This window comes from Aotus nancymaae, unplaced genomic scaffold (genome assembly GCF_030222135.1).
Source record: "Aotus nancymaae isolate 86718 unplaced genomic scaffold, 86718_ANA_hifiasm-v0.15.2.pri h1tg000028l, whole genome shotgun sequence".
NCBI lineage: Eukaryota > Metazoa > Chordata > Mammalia > Primates > Aotidae > Aotus > Aotus nancymaae.
This window is the reverse complement of record NW_026988441.1, coordinates 5986030-6004115: the sequence shown is the minus strand read 5'-3', so window position 1 is coordinate 6004115 and position 18086 is coordinate 5986030. Positions and strand designations below refer to the sequence as shown.

The 18086-nt window shown below is 49.4% G+C and overlaps 2 protein-coding genes across 3 annotated transcripts in view; one reads left to right on the top strand and one right to left on the bottom strand.

Annotated features, from left to right (window-relative positions):
* The window catches only part of TEAD2 (TEA domain transcription factor 2), a 41134-nt gene extending 25798 nt beyond the window's left edge, over positions 1-15336 (bottom strand). The window contains exons 1-2 of the mRNA XM_064381055.1: positions 15259-15336; positions 10347-10446 (exon numbers count right to left, since the gene is read on the bottom strand). Of these exons, the coding sequence (XP_064237125.1) occupies positions 10347-10446; positions 15259-15275 (117 nt within the window). The 5' untranslated portion in view covers positions 15276-15336. The remainder of the gene's footprint in view (positions 1-10346; positions 10447-15258) is intronic.
* On the top strand, positions 110-7100 carry DKKL1 (dickkopf like acrosomal protein 1). Of its 2 annotated transcripts, none has more exons than XM_012460708.2 (5): positions 110-235; positions 829-1001; positions 2073-2219; positions 2363-2455; positions 6700-7100. In XM_012460708.2, the coding sequence occupies exons 2-5, from the start codon at positions 849-851 to the stop codon at positions 7009-7011; spliced, it is 705 nt and encodes a 234-aa protein (XP_012316131.1). In that variant the 5' UTR covers positions 110-235; positions 829-848; the 3' UTR covers positions 7012-7100. The 2 variants fall into 2 exon arrangements, with proteins under 2 accessions (XP_012316131.1, XP_012316124.1); XM_012460701.2 differs by having other exon boundaries at positions 110-239.
* Positions 15337-18086: the final 2750 nt, after the last annotated feature.

The following is an 18086-nucleotide window of genomic DNA, read 5'->3' as shown; positions in this document are numbered from 1 at the left end:
TGGCTCTGTCACCAAGGGCGACGTCATAAAGAAGAGGCCCAGGCTCCAGGGTGAGACCAGCAAGTTTGAGGCGTGGTCAAACAATAGGGGCGTGGCTAGGGCTCGTAGAGCGCAACCAACGCTCGAGACCAGAACTGTTTGGATTTAACAGTCCGTGGACGGTCGGAGTCCGGGAGTCCAGTGAACGGGCTGTGGTCTAGCATAAAAGCGGAACCCAGAAGAAGTGGGGGGCGTGGTAGGTGAGGATTGCGATCTGGTCGTGAATGTGGGCAAAAGTGAGGAAATAGACCATTGGATCTGTCCGGGCGCTGTAGCTCACGCCTGTAATCCCAGCACTCTGGGAGGCCCAGGTGGGCAGATCGCCTAAGATCAGGAGTTCGAGACCAGCCTAGGCAATGTGTCGAAACCCCGTCTTTACAAAAAATACAAAAATTAGCCGGGCATGGTGATGCAAGCCTGTGGTCCCAGCTACTTCGGGGGGGCTGAGGAGGGAGAATCACCTGAGCCCTGGGAGGTCGAGGCTACAGTGAGCCGTGATTGTGCCACTGTACTCCAGCCCGGGCGACAGAGTCTGGATCTCAAAAAATAAAAAAAAATAAGAACCTAGAAGAACCGGACCTGGGAGAAGAGGGGGCCTGGCAGGGTGGAGGGTGTGGGAGTAGAAGAAAGGAGCAGTGAGGGAAGTAAGTGCAGTGCCGGAGTTGGCCTGAACTGGGGAGGCAGCTTGGGCAAGGAGCTGGAGAGGGGCGTCTTGGGTGGGGCCATGGTCACTGTGGGGGTGGTGGGAACCGTGAGGAGGTGGGGCTCTGACCTGGACCCTTGCCACAGCCTCCCCGCCTGCCCCCGCAATGCGGCACCCACTGATCCTGCTGCTGCTCCTCTCTGCCCTGGTGACCCCCTCCACTGCAGCACCTATCCATGATGCTGATGCCCAAGAGAGCTCCTTTGGTCTTACAGGCCTCCAAAGCCTGCTCCAAGGCTTTATCCGACTTTTCCTGAAAGTAAGCAATGGCGGGGGTGGGGAGGGGAGAAGGAGTACTAAGAAGAGGTTCAGGCACACAGACTGGGAGATGGTTCAGGGGGACAGACAGGACAAGAGTCAACGGAACAGAGAGACAGGGCAACAGGAAGACCAAGGGATAGCAAGAGGGAAGGGGCCGAGTACGGTGGCAAATTTCTGTAATCACAGCACTTTGGGAGGCCAAGGCAGGAGGATTACTTGAGCCCAGTAGTTGGAGACCAGCCTGGGCAACATAGTGAGACCCTCACCTGTACAAAAAAAAAAATTAGTCACACATAGTAGCATGCGACTGTAACCCCCGCTACTCGGGAGGCTGACGTGGAAGGGTCCTTTGAGCCCGGGAGGTCAAGACTGCAGTGAGCCATGATCAGGCCACTGCACTCCAGCCTGGGTGAGACCAAGGAGATCCTGTCCCTAAATAAATAAATATATACATGCAAAAATAAGAGAGGAAAGGTAACAGGCAAGGAGAGAGGGAGATGGGAAAGAGACAAGAGACTGGGGAATGGCCAGGCACGGTGGCTCACGCCTGTAATCCCAGCACTTTGGGAGGCTGAGGTGGGCAGATCACAAGGTCAGGAGTTCGAGACCAGCCTGGCCAACATGATAAAACCCCATCTCTAAAAAAAATAAGAATTAAAAAAATTAGCTGGGTGCAGTGGTGTGCACCTATAATCCCAGCTACTTGGAAGGCAGAGGCAGGAGAATCGCTTGAACCTGGGAAGCAGAGGTTGCAGTGAGCTGAGATCATACCACTGCACTCCAGCCTGGGTGATAGAGTAAGACTTTGTCTCAAAAAAAAAAGAGAGACTGGGGAAAGAGACAGGAGGAGAGGGGGTTGGGGACAGAAGAGGGGAAGGGATAGTAAGGCAAGGGGACTGAGAATAGAGACAGAATAGATGGGGGATGGAGGCCAGAGGTTAGGCCCTAAGTGTCGGAATGCAGAAAGTAAAAGGGATGGGAGGGACAAGGGGCAAGTCCTTGGGGACATCCTAGAAGGGGCTGTACTGGGGAGATGTGAGGTCCAGCAGCTCACCAGTCCCTCCTCCAGCCGCAGGATGTCCTGCTTCGGGGCATGGACAGCTTCTTCTCTGCCCCCATGGACTTCCGGGGCCTCCCTAGGAACTACCACCAAGAGCAGGACCAGAAGCACCAGCTGGGAAACAACACCATCTCCAGCCACCTCCAGATCGACAAGGTGCCTGTGCAGGGAAGCCCTTCCTGGAGTTCCCTTGGGATCCTTCCATCCCTCCATCCCTCGTGCTGCAGTATCATTTGGGAGGGAAGGAAGGCAGAGGAGGAAAGCAGGTTTGCTCTCACTCTCTCATCTGATCCCCACAGGTGACAGACAACAAGACAGGAGAGGTGCTGATCTCTGAGAAGGTGGTGGCATCCATCCAGCCGGCAGAGGGGAGCTTCAAGGGTGACTGGAAGGTTAGGACATGCTCTACCCTCAGAGTGTCCAGGCTTCAACATTTTCTTTTTTTCTTTTCTTTTTTAAAGCAGAGTCTTGGCCAGGAATGGTGGCTCACACCTGTAATCCCAGCACTTTGGGAGGCCGAGGTGGGTGGATCATGAGGTCAGGAGTTCGAGACCAGCCTGCCCAGCATGGTGAAACCCCATTTCTACTAAAAATACAAAACAATTGGCCGCACGTGGCGGCGAGCACCTGTAGTTCCAGCTACTCGGGAGGCTGAGGCAGGAAAATTGCTTGAACCCAGGACGCGGTTGCGGTGAGCCAAGATCGCCTCACTGCACTCTAGCCTTGGGGACAGAGTGAGACTCCGTCTCCAAAAAAAAAAAAATCAAAAAAGTAGTCAGGTGTGGTGGCACGTGCCATGGTTCCAGCTACTGAGAAGGCTGAGGTGGGAGGATTGCTTGAGCCAAGGAGGTTGAGGCTACAGTGGGCCCAGATCGTGCCACTGCACTCTAGCCTGGGCAATAGAGAGAGATACTCTGTCTCAAAAAAAATTTCAAACCTACAGAAAATGTGTTTTGTTTTTGTTTTGTTTTGAGGATATATCAAGTAAAAAATGTTCTTTTTATCATTTTTTTTTTTTTTTTTTGGAGCCTCACTCTGTTGCCCAGGCTGGAGTGTAGTGGCACCATCTTTGCTCACTGCAATCTCCACCTTCCAGGTTCAAGCAATTCTCCTGCTTCAGCCTCCCGAGTAGCTGGGACTACAGGCACCTACCACCATGTCCGGCTAATTTTTGTATTTTTAGTAGAAACAGGGTTTCACCATATTAACCAGGATGGTCTCGATCTCCTGACCTTACGATCCACCTGCCTCAGCCTCCCAAAGTGCTGGGATTACAGGAAAGAAAAGTTTTTTTAAATAATACAATAAATATACCTATAGTCTCTTTTCCATAAACCAAACTTTCTTGAGGTTGGCATAATTGGCACGTGGGGCTGGAGAAGCTGTTGTGGAGCTGCCCTATGCACTGTAAGATATTTGGTAACATCCCTGGGCTTTACCCACGAGAGAGAAGTAGCCTCCTGCCAGGCGCAGTGGCTCACGCCTGTAATCCCAGCACTTTGGGAGGCTGAAGCGGGCGGATCATGAGGTCAGCAGTTTGAGACCAGCCTGGCCAACATAGTGAAACCTGTCTCTACTAAAAATACAAAAAAATTAGCTGGTGTGGTGGCGCACGCCCGTAATCCTAGCTACTGGGGAAGCCGAGGCAGAAGAATTGCTTGAACCTGGGAGGCGGAGGTTGCAGTGAGCCGAGATTGCGCCATTTCACTCCAGTCCAGGCAACAGTACGAGACTCCGTCTCAAAAAAAAAAAAAAGAGGTAGCCTCCTCACTCACACTGGTTGTAACACCCAAAAATCTCTCCAAACTTCAATTGAGAACCACGGCCTAGATTGAGGCTTGTTAACATTTTATCTATTTTCATTTTTTTATTTCTGAACCATATGACAGTAAATGGCTGACATCATGACACTTCACCCATAAATACTTCAACAGACTCTCCAGAGACTAATATATTTTCCCACAAGACCACAGTACTATTATTTTCTCTTTTTTTTTGAGACCAAGTCTCACTCTGTCACACAGGCTAGAGTGCAGTGCCCCAATCTCAGTTTACTGCGACCTCCGCCTCCTGGGTTCAAGCGATTCTCCTACCTCAGCCTCCTGAGTAGCTGAGATTAAAGGTGCATGCCACCGCACCCAGCTAATTTTTGTATTTTTAGTAGAGACGGGGTTTCACCATGTTGGCCAGGCTGGTCTTGAGCTCCTGACCTCAGATGATCCACCCATCTCGGCCACCCAAAGTGCTGATATTATAGGCATAAACCACTGCACCTGGCCCACAGTACCATTTTCACACCCAAGAAAATGTGGCTATCAAACTGTTTTGAGTTTTTTGTTTTTGTTTTTTGAAGGCAGGTCTCACTCTGTCACCCAGACTGGAGTGCAGTGGTGTGATCTCAGCTCACTGCAACCTCCTCCTCCCAAATTCAAGAGATTCTCCGGCCCCTGCCTCCAAATAGCTGGGATTACAGGCACACACCACCAAACCCAGCTAATTTTTGTATTTTTAGTAGGGTCAGGGTTTCACTATGTTGGCCAGGCTGGTCTCGAACTCCTGACCTCAAATGATCCACTGCCTCAGCCTCCCAAAGTGCTGGGATGACAGGCGTGAGCCACCGCGCCTGGCCTATCAAGCTGTTAGTACAGTATTACTTCACTAGGGCCACCGTAACAAAGTACCACAAACTGGGTGGCTCAAACAGAAATTGATGGTCTCACAACTCTGGAAGCTGAACATTGTTTTGTTGTTGTTGTTGTTTTTTGTTCTGTCTTTTTGTTTTGTTTTGAGACAGAGTCTCGCTCTGTTGCCAAGTGCCAGGCTGGAGTGCAGTGGCGCGATCTTGGCTCACTGCAACCTCCACTTCCCGGGTTCAAGCAATTCTTCTGCCTCAGCCTCCTGAGTAGCTGGGACCACAGGTGTGCGCCACCACGCCCAGCTAACTTTTGTATTTTTTAGTAGAGACGGGGTTTCACCAGGGTCTCGATCTCTTGACCTCGTGATCCGCCCGCCTCAGCCTCCCAAAGTGCTGGGATTACAGGCTTGAGCCACTGCACCCGGCGGAAGCTGAACATTGAAGATCAAGGTGTCAGCAGGGGTGGTTCCTTCTGAGGCTGTGAGGGACAATCTGGTGCTTTGCTGGCCACCTTTGGTGTTCTTTGGTTATGAAAGCATCATCCTGATCTCTGCCTTTGTCTCCATCTGCTGTACTCCCATGTGCATTTGGGTCCAAATTTTCCCTTTGCATAAGAACACTAGTCACAGGCTAGGCGCAATGGCTCACCCCTGTAATCCCAGCACTTTGGAAGGCTGGGGTGGGCAGATCACCTGAGGTTAGGAGTTTAAGACCAGCCTGGCCAACGTGGTGAAACCCCATCTCTACTAAAAATGGAAAAAGTAGCTGGCATTGTGGTGTGCCCCTGTAATCCCAGCTACTCTGGAGGCTGTGGTGGGAGAATTGTCTGAACCCGGGAGGCAGAGGCTGCAGCAAACCGAGATTGTGCCACTGCACTCCAGCCTTGGCGACAGACCCAGACCCCATATTAAAAAAAAAAAAAGAAAAAAGAAAGAACACTAGTTATGTTGGATTAGGGCCAAATCTAATGACCTAATCTTCACTAACTATATCTGCAATGACCCTAGTTCCAAATAAGGTCACATTCTGAGGTATTAGAGGTTAGGATTTCAAAATATTAATTTGGGGAGGAAACAGTGCAGTTTTTTTTTGACTGGGTCTCACTCTGTCACCCAGGCTGGAGTGCAGTGGCATGATCTCGGCTCACTGCAGCCTCCGCCTCCCGGGTTCAAGCGATTCTCCCACCTCAGCCTCCCAAGTAGCTAGGATTACAGGCACGTGCCATCATGCCTGGCTATTTTTTGTATTTTTAGTAGAGATCGGTTTTTGTCATGTTGGCCAGGATGGTCTCAAACTCCTGACCTTGTGATCTGCCCATCCTAGTCTCCCAAAGTGCTGGGATTACAGGGGTGAGCCACCGAGCCTGGTCAGAAGGAAACAATGTAACCAATAACAGTCTCCTACAGGGCTTCTCAGACCTTATCATACTGAAAAGCACACTCTGATTCAGCAGGTCTGGGTGGGGTGGGACCCATTAATTTGTATACCTCAGAACAGCAGCCCACCCTTTGAACTGCAAGGACCAAATAGACACTCAGTCTGTATTCAAACCTCCTCCCTTGACTCAAAGCTGTCCTTGAAAGCTTTTGATCCAGGATCAATGAAGGATCACACATTGCATTTATGGTCCTGAGTCTTCAGTAAACCCAAGAGCTTTTAGTCCCGAAGTGCTTTGTACATTTTAAACTGCTACCCTCTAAACCTCAGAGAGGATTTAACCCTAAAGTGCTCTGTAATCCCAACAGGCATTATAATCCCTGAAGTGCTCTATTACCTCCCTTCTGAAAGCCCCCAAATGAATTTCTATCCCAAAGCATTCTATAAATCTGAGTATTTTTAATCCTTAAGTGTAAACCCAAGTGCTTTGTAAACCTCAAACAGGGCTTTTGAACCCACAAAGCATCCTGTCATCTGCAAAGTGGGCTGAATAGATCAGTGGGGACTGGCCATCCTGGGGTGCTGTTTGGAGTATGAAAGGGTCTCCTTGTTCTTCCTCCCCAGGTACCCAGGATGGAGGAGAAGGAGGCCCTGGTGCCCATCCAGAAGGCCATGAACAGCTTCCACGCAGAACTCCATCCCCGGGTGGCCTTCTGGATCATGAAGCTGCCACGGCGGAGGTCCCACCAGGATGTCCCGGAGGGTGGCCGCTGGCTCAGCGAGAAGCAACACCGCCTGCAGGCCATCCGGGATGGGCTCCGTGAGGGGACCCGTGAGGATGTCTTAGAAGAGGGGACCCAGGGCTTCTCCCACTCCAGGCTGTTCCCCCGAAAGACCCACTTACTGTATATCTTTAGGCCCTCCCGGCAGCCGTAGGGGTGGGGACCGGAGAGCACCTCCCTGTAGCCCCCATCAGACCCCGCCCCAAGCACCATATGGAAATAAAAGTTCTTACTTACATCTAACCACACCATCTCCTTTCAGGATTTGTCCCCAACCCCCTGCCAACTGGGCCATGGCAAAGCCCCCCAGTCCCAGCTCTGGGCATGACAGGTGGCTGTGCTAGCTCTGGCCTAAGTCTCCCAGGTTTGGTTCTCTCATTCAGACATCTGTCCTCTAACCCCATCTATCCACTCAGCACCCAACCCTGTCACCTCCAGCTCTGTCTGTACTCTCAATTCTCAGCTTTATTATATTTTATTTTATTATTTATTTATTTATTTATTTATTTTGAGACGGAGTTTCACTCTTGTTACCCGGGCTGGAGTGCAATGGTGTGATCTCGGCTCACCGCAACCTCCGCCTCCTGGGTTCAGGCAATTCTCCTGCCTCAGCCTCCTGAGTAGCTGGGATTACAGGCACATGCCACGATGCCCAGCTAATTTTTTGTACTTTTAGTAGAGACGGGGTTTCACCATGTTGACCAGGATGGTCTCAATCTCTTAACCTCGTGATCCACCTGCCTCGGCCTCCCAAAGTGCTGGGATTACAGGCGTGAGCCACCGTGCCCAGCCGTATTTTATTTTATTTTTGAGACAGAGTCTTACTCTGTCACCCAGGCTGGAGTGCAGTGGCACAAACAGCTCACTGCAGCCTCAACCTCCCAGGCTCAGGCGATCCTCCCACCTCAGCCTCCCAAGTAGCTGGGGCCACATGTGTGCGCCACCACACCCAGCTAATTTTTATATTATTTGTAGAGATGGGGTCTCCTTATGTTGCTCAGGCTGGTCTTGAACTCCTAGGCTCAATCAAACCTCCCACCTTGGCCTCTCAAAGTGCTGGGATTACAGGCTTGAGCCACTGTGCCTGGCCCCCAACTCTTTCACTCCAGTCCTGTCTGTCCAGTTGGCCCCTGTACTGTTACTGCCATAACAAATGGGCACAAACTTGGCCACTTAAAACAACATAATGCAAACAAACAAACAAACAAACAAACACAAATGCATTATTTCCCAGATCATCCTGGTTAGAAATTCAGGATGGCTCCACCAGCCCCCACCTGAGCTCTCACTGGAAGGCTCTGGGAAGAAGCTGTTTTCAAGCTCATTCAGATTTTCAGCAGAATCGAGTTCCTGGGCTTGTGGGACTGAGGTCCCCGTGTTCTCAGTGGCTGTCTGTGGGTAACCCCCCATATAGGCACCGAGGAATGAGAGCTAAGCAGAACCCTGGCACAGTTAGGGCTTGAAGAATATCTCACTTTATAGTGTTACTACTCAGCTATTTCCTTTTATATAATCCTTTATATAATCATGTATTAGTTTATAGAATTAGGGCTTGAAGAATCCCTTTATATAATCCTCTATATATAATCATATAATAGTTGATAGTATGAGTGCCTAAAAAATATTTCCCTACATATATATATAATTATATCTTAGTTCATAATCGGAGGAATGCCTAGAGTAGACACAGTGCAGAGCATGATTTAAGGGAATAACAGTTATACCAGGACAAGAATCCATGGCCCAGGTGGCAGCGTTCAGTATCGTAAAGATACCCACTGTATGGCAGGCTTGGGGTAAGAGGCCAAGACAGGCGGATCACGAGGTCAGGAGGTGGAGACCATCTTGGCCAATATGGTGAAACCCCGTCTCTACCAAAAAAAATTAGCTGGTTGTGGTGGCACATGCCTGTAATCCCAGCTACTCAGGAGGCTGAAGCAGGAGCATCGCTTGAACCCTGGAGGCGGAGGTTGCAGTGAGCTGAACCAAGATTGCACCACTGTACTCGAGCCTAGCAACAGAGTGAGACATAGTCTCAAAAAAAAAAAAAAAAAAGAAAGAAAAAGAAAGCAAAAAAACAAGAAACGAAGCAGAATGCTGCTGCCAAAAGGGTAAAGACTAAGCATAGAGTTTGGTAGTGTTATAGCACTGGGGAAACAAGAATTGGAATCCAGAGTCTGCCAAGGAGAAGAGAGCTGGTAAACACCTCAAGCTTTTAGATAACAGCTGGGAAAAGCTATACCCAAGAAGTAGGGGCAAACCATAAACAGAACAGCCTCAACTGGATCAAGGGGATCTGTCCAAACACATGGACAGATATAGCACCATGACAGAAAAAAATTAAATTCTTTCCAAAGGAAGATAATACCATCCAGAGAGCACAATTTTTATATTTTAATTTAAAAATTACCAGTCTTGCCAGGAAACGAGACGAAATGACAGAAAACCAAGAAAAAAAACCATATACTACAAATATATACCTAAAGGTGATCCAGATATTAGAGCTCTCAGATATAGGCTTTCAAATAACTATGATTAAAATGTTTCCCCCAAATAGATTAAAAGATGGATAATTTCATCAGAGAACTGGAATCTAAGGAGGGGGAAGAATCCAATATAAATTCTAGAAGTTATTGCCAGTGAAGGTTACTGCCATTTTAAGGCAAAAAATAAAATTCTAGAACTTAAAAATAAATTAATTAAAATAAAAATTCAGGGGCCAGGTGTGGTGGCTCACACCCATAATCCCAGCAGTTTGGGAGGCTGAGGCGAGCAGATCACAAATACAGGAGATTGAGACCATCCTGGATAGCATGGTGAAATCCTGTCTCTACTAAAAATACAAAAATTAGCTGGACATGGTGGCTCGCATCTGTAATCCCAGCTACTCCATTTCAAATAAATAAATAAATAAAGTAAAAATTCAGTAGATTGGTCCCACAGCAGATTAGACACAGTGGAAAACAGATCAATAGAAAATATCGGCCGGGCGCAGTGGCTCAAGCCTGTAATCCCAGCACTTTGGGAGGCTGAGGCAGGTGGATCACGAGGTCAAGAGATCGAGACCATCTGGTCAACATGGTGAAACCCCATCTCTAGTAAAAATACAAAAAAAAAAAACTAGCTGGGCGTGGTGGTGCACGCCTGTAGTCCCAGCTACCTGGGAGGCTGAGGCAGGAGGATTGCTTGAATCCAGGAGGTGGAGGTTGCAGTGAGCCGAGATTGTGCCACTGCACTCCAGCCTGGTGCCTGGCAACAGAGTGAGACTCCGTCAAAAAAAAAAAAGAAAAGAAAATATCTAGATTAATTTACAGAGAAATAGGGGAAAAAAATACATTAAAAACATATGATACATACAGGCCCTGGTTAAAAAGTCTAAGAAACACATACTAGAGTCCTAGAAGAGAGGAAAAAGACAATGAGGAGTAAGCAATACTAAAGAACTACTGGCCAAGAATTTTACAAAATTGATGAAAGACATCAACTCACAGATCCAAGGTGGGAGGATCTCTTGAGCCTGGGAGGTGGAAGTCGCAATGAGTCAAGAATGTGCCACACTGTACTCCAGCCTGGGCAACAGAGAGAGATCCTGTTTTTAAAAAAAAAAAAAAGGTAGAATGTTAATTATTGCTAAAGCTACACGTTAGGTATATGGGGGTTAATTATGTTTACTTTATAAATGTTTAAGTTTTTTTAATACTGTATAAAGACTTTTTTTTTATTTTTTATTTTTTTATTTTTGAGACGGAGTTTCGCTCTCATTACCCAGGCTGGAGTGCAATGGCGTGATCTCGGTTCACCACAACCTCCGCCTCCTGGGTTCAGGTAATTCTCCTGCCTCAGCCTCCTGAGTAGCTGGGATTACAGGCATGCGCCACCATGCCCAGCTAATTTTTTGTATTTTTAGTAGAGACGGGGTTTCACCATGTTGACCAGGATGGTCTCGATCTCTTAACCTCGTGATCCACCCGCCTCGGCCTCCCAAAGTGCTGGGATTACAGGCTTGAGCCACCGCGCCCGGCTTTTTTTTTTTTTTTTTTTTTTTTAGATGGAGTCTCACTCTGTCTTGCCCAGGCTGGAGTGCAGTGACCAGATCTAAGCTCACTGCAGCCTCTGCCTCCCAGGTTCGAGCGATTCTCCTGCCTCAGCCTCCCAAGTAGCTGGGATTACAGATGCCCACCACCACATCTGGCTAATTTTGTATTTTTAGTAGACACAGGGTTTCACCATGTTGGCCAGGCTGGTCTTCTCCTGACCTCAGGTGATCCACCCACCTCAGCGTCCCAAAGTGCTAGGCTTACAGGTATGAGCCACTGAGTCTGGCTCTTTTCAAATACATACGAAGCATTTGCTAAAATAGACCAAATCCTGGACGATAAAGCAAGTCTCAACAAATGTCAAAGAAGTGAAATCGTATAGAATATGTTCGTATGTTCTCTGACCACAGTGAATTAAGTAGGAAGTAATAATAAAAAGATAGCAGGGAAGTCATAAAATATTTGGAAAGTAAGCAATATATCTCTAAAAATTATCACTCAGGTCAAATTAGAAAATATTTTGAATTGATAATAATGGAAATGTGGCCAGGCATGGTGGCTCATGCCTATACTCCCAGCAGTCTTGGGGGCTGAGGCGGGCAGATCACTTGAGATTAGGAGTTGGAGACCAGCCTAGCCAACATGGAGAAACTCCCATCTCTACTACAGATACAAAAATTAGCTGGGTGTGGTGGTGCATGCCTGTAATCCCAGCTACTTGGGAGGCTGAGGCAGGAGAATCGCTTGAACCCAGGAGGTGGAGATTGCAGTGAGCCAAAATTGTGCCATAGCACTCCAACCTAGGCGACAGATCGAGACTCCATCTCAAAAAATAATAGTAATAATAATGGAAATGTGACATAACAACGTGTCAAGTGTAGCTACAGAAGTTCTTAGAAGGCAAATGATGGCTCTAAATGCATGTATTAGAAGAGAATTTAAAAATCAATGACCTGACCGGGCACAGTGGCTCATGTCTCTAATCCCAGCACTTTAGTAGGCCAAGGCAGGCAGATCATTTGAGGTCAGGAGTTCGAGATCAGCCTGGCCAATATATTGGTGAAACCCTGACTCTACTAAAAATACAAAAATTAGCCGGCCATGATGGCGCACACCTGTAATCTCAGCTACTCAGGAGGCAGAGGCAGGAGAATTGCTTGAACTCAAGAGGCAGAGGTTGCAGTGAGCCGAGATCATGTCACTGTGCTCCAGCCTGGGCCTAAGCACTCACCTCAGGAAGTTGGGGGGGAAAAGCTGAAAAAAGAACAGCAGATCAGGGGCTTGATGGCGCATGGCTATAGTCCCACCTACTCAGGAGACTGAAGTGGGTGAGGATTACTTGAGCCCAGGATGTGGAGGCTGCAGTGAGCTATGGTCGCACTACTGCACTCTAGCCTGGGTGACAGAGTGAGACCCTGTCTCAAAAAGAGAGGGGCGGAGGGAGGGGAAAGGAAGGAGAAAGGAGGGGAGGGGGAAGGGGAGGAGGGAGGGCAGAGCAGGGCAGGGAGACGGCACAAATTATTATCTGTCACCACAGATCTTACAGATACTAAAAAGATTGGCTGGGCATGGTGGCTTATGCCAGTAACCCCAGCACTTTGGGAGGACAAGGTAGGAGGATCATTTGAGGCCATGAGTTCAAGACCAGCCTAACATAGTAATACCCCATTTCTCCCCCTCCAAAAAAAGGTAAGACAATATTATGAACTTCATGCAATTATTTGAAATTTTAGATAAAATGGAAAAATTCCTTGAAAACAAGTTACCAAAAATAAAACAGAACATCTGAATAGTTGCATTTTTATAAAAGAAACAGAATTTGTAATTTAAAGTCTTTCCACAAAGAAAACTCTAGGTGCAGATGGCTGGTGAATTCTTCCAAACACATAAAAAATAAATAACATCAATCCTACACTAGCACTTCCAAAGAACAGAAAAAGAGAAAACAGGCCAGGCGCAGTGGCTCACGCCTGTAATCCCAGCACTTTGGGAGGCCAAGGCAGGCAGATCACCTGAGGTCGGGGGTTTGAGACCAGCCTGGCCAATATGGAGAAACCCCGACACTACTAAAAATACAAAATTAGCTAGGCATGCCTGTAATCCCAGATACTCAGGAGGCTGACGCAGGAGAATCACTTGAACCTGGGAGGCGGAGGTTGTGGTGAGCCGAGATTGCACCATTGCATTCCAGCCTGGGCAATGAGAGCAAAACTCCATCACACACACACACAAACAAACACACACCCACACACACAAACACACACCCACACACACAAAACCCACAACCGAAAGTGGTTACCATTGGAGGGTAATGATTAGGGGGAAGTGTGAAGAAGACTCCCGGCCTGTGAGTAATACTCTTTTTTTCATATATTGGTGGTTTCATTAATACATTACTCTAGAAATATTTCATTGAGCTATGACAAAATTTGGTACTTTATGTGTGTTGAAACTATACAAAATTTTGTTTAGGTTTTATAAAATTATCCAGACCTCAAAAAAGGAAGGACCAAGAAATGCTGAAGGAATAAACTAAAAGAATGACAGAATGAAAGAACTTAATAACTTAATAAATCTAAAGAAGTCGACTGGGTGTGGTGGCTTATGCCTGTAATCTCAGCACTTTGGGAGGCCAAGGCAGGCTGGTCATGAGGTCAGGAGTTTGAGACCAGCCTGGCCAATATAGCGAAACCCGTCTCTACTTAAAAAATACAAAAATTAGCCAGGTGTGGTGGCGTGCACCTATAGTCCCGGCTACTTGAGAGGCTGAGGCAGGAAAATAGCTTGAACCCAGGAGGCGGAGGTTGCAGTGAGCCAAGACTGCGCCATTGCACTCCAGCCTGGGTGACAGAATGAGACTCTGCCTAAAAAAAAAAAAAAAAAAAAAAAAAAAGTCTACCACTTGCCAGCCTGAGCTAAGCAAACAGTTGGTGTAATTTTTTTTTTTTTTTTTTTTTTTTTTTTTTTTTTTAAGGAAGAGTCTCACTCTGTCACCGAGGCCGGAGTGCAATGCAATGATCTTGGCTCACTGCAGTCTCCACCTCCCGGGTTCAGGTGATTCTTATACCTCCCAAGTAGCTGGGATTATAGGAGTGTACCACCACACCCAGCTAATTTTTTGTATTTTTAGTAGAGACGGGGTTTCACCACGTTGCCCAGGCTGGTCTCAAACTCCTGGCATCAAGTGATATGCCCACCTTAGCCTCCCAAACTGTTGGGATTAGAGGGGCGAGCCACTGTGCCTGGTCATCATACATTATTATTAAACTCTTGCCAGGCGCGGTGGCTCACACCTGTAATCCAAGCACTTTGGAGGCCAAGGCAGGCAGATCACCTGAGGTCAGGAGTTCAAGACCAGCCTGACCAACATGGTGAAACCTTGTCTTTAAAAATAATAATAAAAATAATAAAAATAAAATAAACTCTCATATGACCCCAAGAAGTGGATATTATTTGTCCCCATTTTAAAGAAGCTGAGGTCCAAAGAGGTGAAGTCACTTGCCAAGGTCACACAGCAATGCCACTAGGTTTGCCTGATTCTTTTTAACTACTTGCCACACCACCTGGCAAACAGGTTTCTTCCTAAACCTTACAAGTCACCATCTAATACTCAAAATACAATACTAAATAGCAATTAACAAGGACCTTCTATAAACGGTGGATTATCACCTTAAGTCCCCAAGGTAACATAAGAAGCCATTATTATCTCCACTCCTGGGAGGAAAATTGAGGCTCAAAGAGGGTAAGTCACTGTGGCAAGGTCACAGCCAGGAAGTGTTGGAGCCAAAATTCAAACCCAAGAATTTCTAACTCCAGGTCCATGGCCTTATTATCATCACTCTGCACTGCCCACTAATTAAGAGGCATGAATTTCATTCATTCATTCATTTATTCATACCTTCAACAACAAAAAAATTTTTTGAGTGCCCACCTTAGGCCAAGCATGTTCTAGTCCCAAAATAGTCTTGCACTTCATAGAGCTCACATTCCAGTGGGGGTGTCAGACAGTACACAAATACAGGTCGGGCTCAGTGGCTCACACCTGTAATCCCAGCACTTTGAGAGGACCAGGTGGGTGGATCACCTGAGGTCAGGAGTTCGAGACCAGCCTGGCCAACATGATGAAACTCCGTCTCTACTAAAAATACAAAAATTAGCCGGACATGGTGGCGGGCGCCTCGATAGTCCCAGTTACTCAGGAGGCTGAGGCAGGAGAGTTGCCTGAACCTGGGATGCGGAGGTGGCAGTGAGCCCAGACCGCGCCACTGCACTTCAGCCTGGGCGACAGAGCAACACTCCGTCTCAAAAAAGAAAAGAAAAGAAAGAAATGGGAGATGGACAAGGAGTCTCTCAGTTCAATTTACCCCTTACTCGGCTCCATTTCACCGATGCCGGAAGCCGAAGAGAAGACCCCCCGAGCCCCAACACAGCGGGCGCACGGGTCCCCGCCTTCCACCACCAGTCAGTCAGAAACCCAGAGGCCATCGCCGGCTCTGCCAGTGAGTATGCGTCCGCCCCACCGCTTTGGGCGCACCGCCCAGGCATCCCTACGCATGCGCATCCGCACCTTTACGGATAACCCACAGGAGCGCCACGCGTCGGCCGCCGGTGTGCGCCTGCGTCTTAGGAAGAGCCCGGGCGGGGAGGGGCGGGGCTCAGACGCCGCGCACGCGCACTCGCGACACCTTGCCGCCTTTGCTTTTTCTGGCGGGAAAAGCTCACGCTCACCTCCCTCAATTCAACTGCCGTTCGTCGTTGGTGGCTGTCCGCGGTATCCCGAGAATAGGACGTGGCTCCAGGTGCGCCCTGCCCCGCGGCGAGGTTCCCCAGAGTGGCCCTGAAGCAGCGCCTCCCGAAATCCTATCGAAGCCTCCCATATTGTAGGAGAGATTTCCCAGCGTCAGAGCCCCCGAAATCCTGTTAAAATCCTGACCACATCCCCTCAGAAAAACTGAAAGGAGTCCTCCAGGAAATCTTATAGGTGACCCTCGAAATCCTGTCAGGATCTTCTAGAAATTCTGTCAGACTTCTCCTTCAGAGCCTGCCAGAGACTTTCCCCAAAATCCTGTTACTTTCCCCAAATCAGCAGAGACGCCTGGACTGCCGTCAGAGATCCCCGGACATCCTGCCAGGTCCCCTCCCAAACCTAGTCAGACCTCGGATTCTGTCAGAGAGCCCAGAAGTCCATCAGAGACCCCCCCCAAGAAATGGAGACTACTGAAATCCAGTGGAGGCCCCCAGAAATAGAGACCCCCCGAAATGCAGCCAGAGACCCCCAGAAATCCAGAGACCCCTGCAGAAATCAAGACCTCCCAATCCAGCCAGAGACCCCCCAGAAATCCAGAGACCCCCTGCAGAAATTGAGACCCCTAAAATCCAATCAGACCCCCAAAATCAGGACTGTGAAATCCAGCCAGCCCAGATCCCCCAGAAATCCAGAGACCCCTGCAGAAATCAAAACCCCCAAAATCCAGTCAGAGACATTCACAGACAAGACCCCCAAAATCAAGCCAGAGACCCCCTAGAAATCCAGAGACCTCCACAGAAATCAAGACCTCTGAAATCCAGTCAGATACCCCAGAAATCAAGACCCTTGAAATTCAGCCAGAGATCCCTGAAACCCAGTCAGAGACCCCTGCAGAAACAGACCCCCAAAATCCGGCCAGCAACTCCCCAGAAATCCAGCCAGAGACCCCCCAAAATCCTGTCAGAGCCCTTGAAAGCCTGCCAAGGCCCACCCTACCCAGAGCTCCTGCCAGGGCTCCGTTATGTCTCAGTGTCCGCATCCCAGTACGATGAGACCCCCAAGATCAGCCAACACCCCTGCGGTCCCTCAGGACTTTGTCTCGAACCCAGCCCGTGTGCCAGGGCCTGGCCAAGGCCATTGCCCCCTTTTCACCCTGCAGGGTGGTCCAGACCCTGGAAGGGCCCCTCTTCAAAGACCCATTTTTCCAGAATGTTCCATAAGCATGTGGCAGCAGGCCCGCATGGCTCAGGAGAGCAGGTGCTGGGAGAGCTGGGTGAGGACAGGCAGTCCCAAGCTCAGCCAGTGGCCCCAAGGGGCGCCCTTGCCCACTGTGATGATAGCAGTGCCCGGGTCTCTCCTGTAGCACCCTGAGTGCAGCCACTACAGCATTCAGTCAGCCTGGGTGGAATGGAGGCAGGACGTGGACCCCCAAAATCCTGTCATTGCCGCAGGGACTGCCCAGAGCAGCTTCAAGTGGGGCCAGCAGGAATGAGGAGGAGGTAGCCTAGGCATGGGGGACTTTGTGCATCCTGAATTGGAACCCAGGGGAGCAGCAGGTTTGGGGCCGTGATGAGGAGAGATGTAGGGGTCGCTTGATGGAAACAAAAGGGACAGAAAGAGGCAGGAGCCTCAGGGACCACTGGATGCCCCCTCTAGCCTGAGGGACGGAGACTTAGTCCAGGGGCACTAGGGAGCCATGGGAGGGTTGGGAGCAGGGGTGAGGCAGAATCAAACTCCAGTGAGAGGCCAGCCGGCCAAATCCAGGCCGATGTGGCAAGAACGGCAGCTGCCCAGGGCCTTGTGGGAGCCAGACACAGCCCCCTGCTTCCCAGAAGAGGCCATGCAGAGCGGAGGCAGGACGAAGGATCAAAGAAGAGCATCTTAGGCAGAGACCTGGGCGTAGGAGCGGCCTACAGCGCAGAGTGGCTGGAGCATCACATGCAATTTGGGGTGCTGAGGTGGGTGGTCAGCCATGCAGGGCTTTGGCACCAGGGCCAGGGTCTAGCCCATCCCCAGGGTGCTGGGAGCCATGGAAGGGCACTGAGCAGGAGAGGAGCAGGTTGGCTCTGGGGCCCTATGGGGACAGACTGGAGGGCAAGCCTGGAGGTAGGAGGCTGGGACAAAGGCCAGGGAAGAGGACCAGGCAGCCTGGGCTGGCAAGAAGCCATGTGGAGGAAGGGAGGCAGTGACCCCAACACCCACTAGCCCCTTTGATGTCAGCCACCCCGTTCCCAAGCCCACACCTCCAATCCATAAAACAGGTCGGAGCGGAGCTGCTCGGGTTCCAGTAGGAGTGGCAAACAGGTTGTAAGGACCCAGAAGTCCTGGGGCACAGGTGGGGCCCGACCCTTGGTGGCTGCTCTGACACTATTCCCTGCTTCTCCTTCCAGGAGTGCTCAGGCAGCTGGTCCTTTACCCATCCCTCCCCCTGAAGGAGGAAGGCTG

Excerpts from the sequence above, each read along its gene's own strand:
- DKKL1 (XM_012460708.2), top strand. The coding sequence starts at position 849 with ATGCGGCACCCACTGATCCTGCTGCTGCTCCTCTCTGCCCTGGTGACC. Across the intron at positions 1,002-2,072 it reads TTATCCGACTTTTCCTGAAA|CCGCAGGATGTCCTGCTTCG; the intron begins GTAAGCAATGGC and ends TCCCTCCTCCAG. Across the intron at positions 2,220-2,362 it reads GCCACCTCCAGATCGACAAG|GTGACAGACAACAAGACAGG; the intron begins GTGCCTGTGCAG and ends TGATCCCCACAG.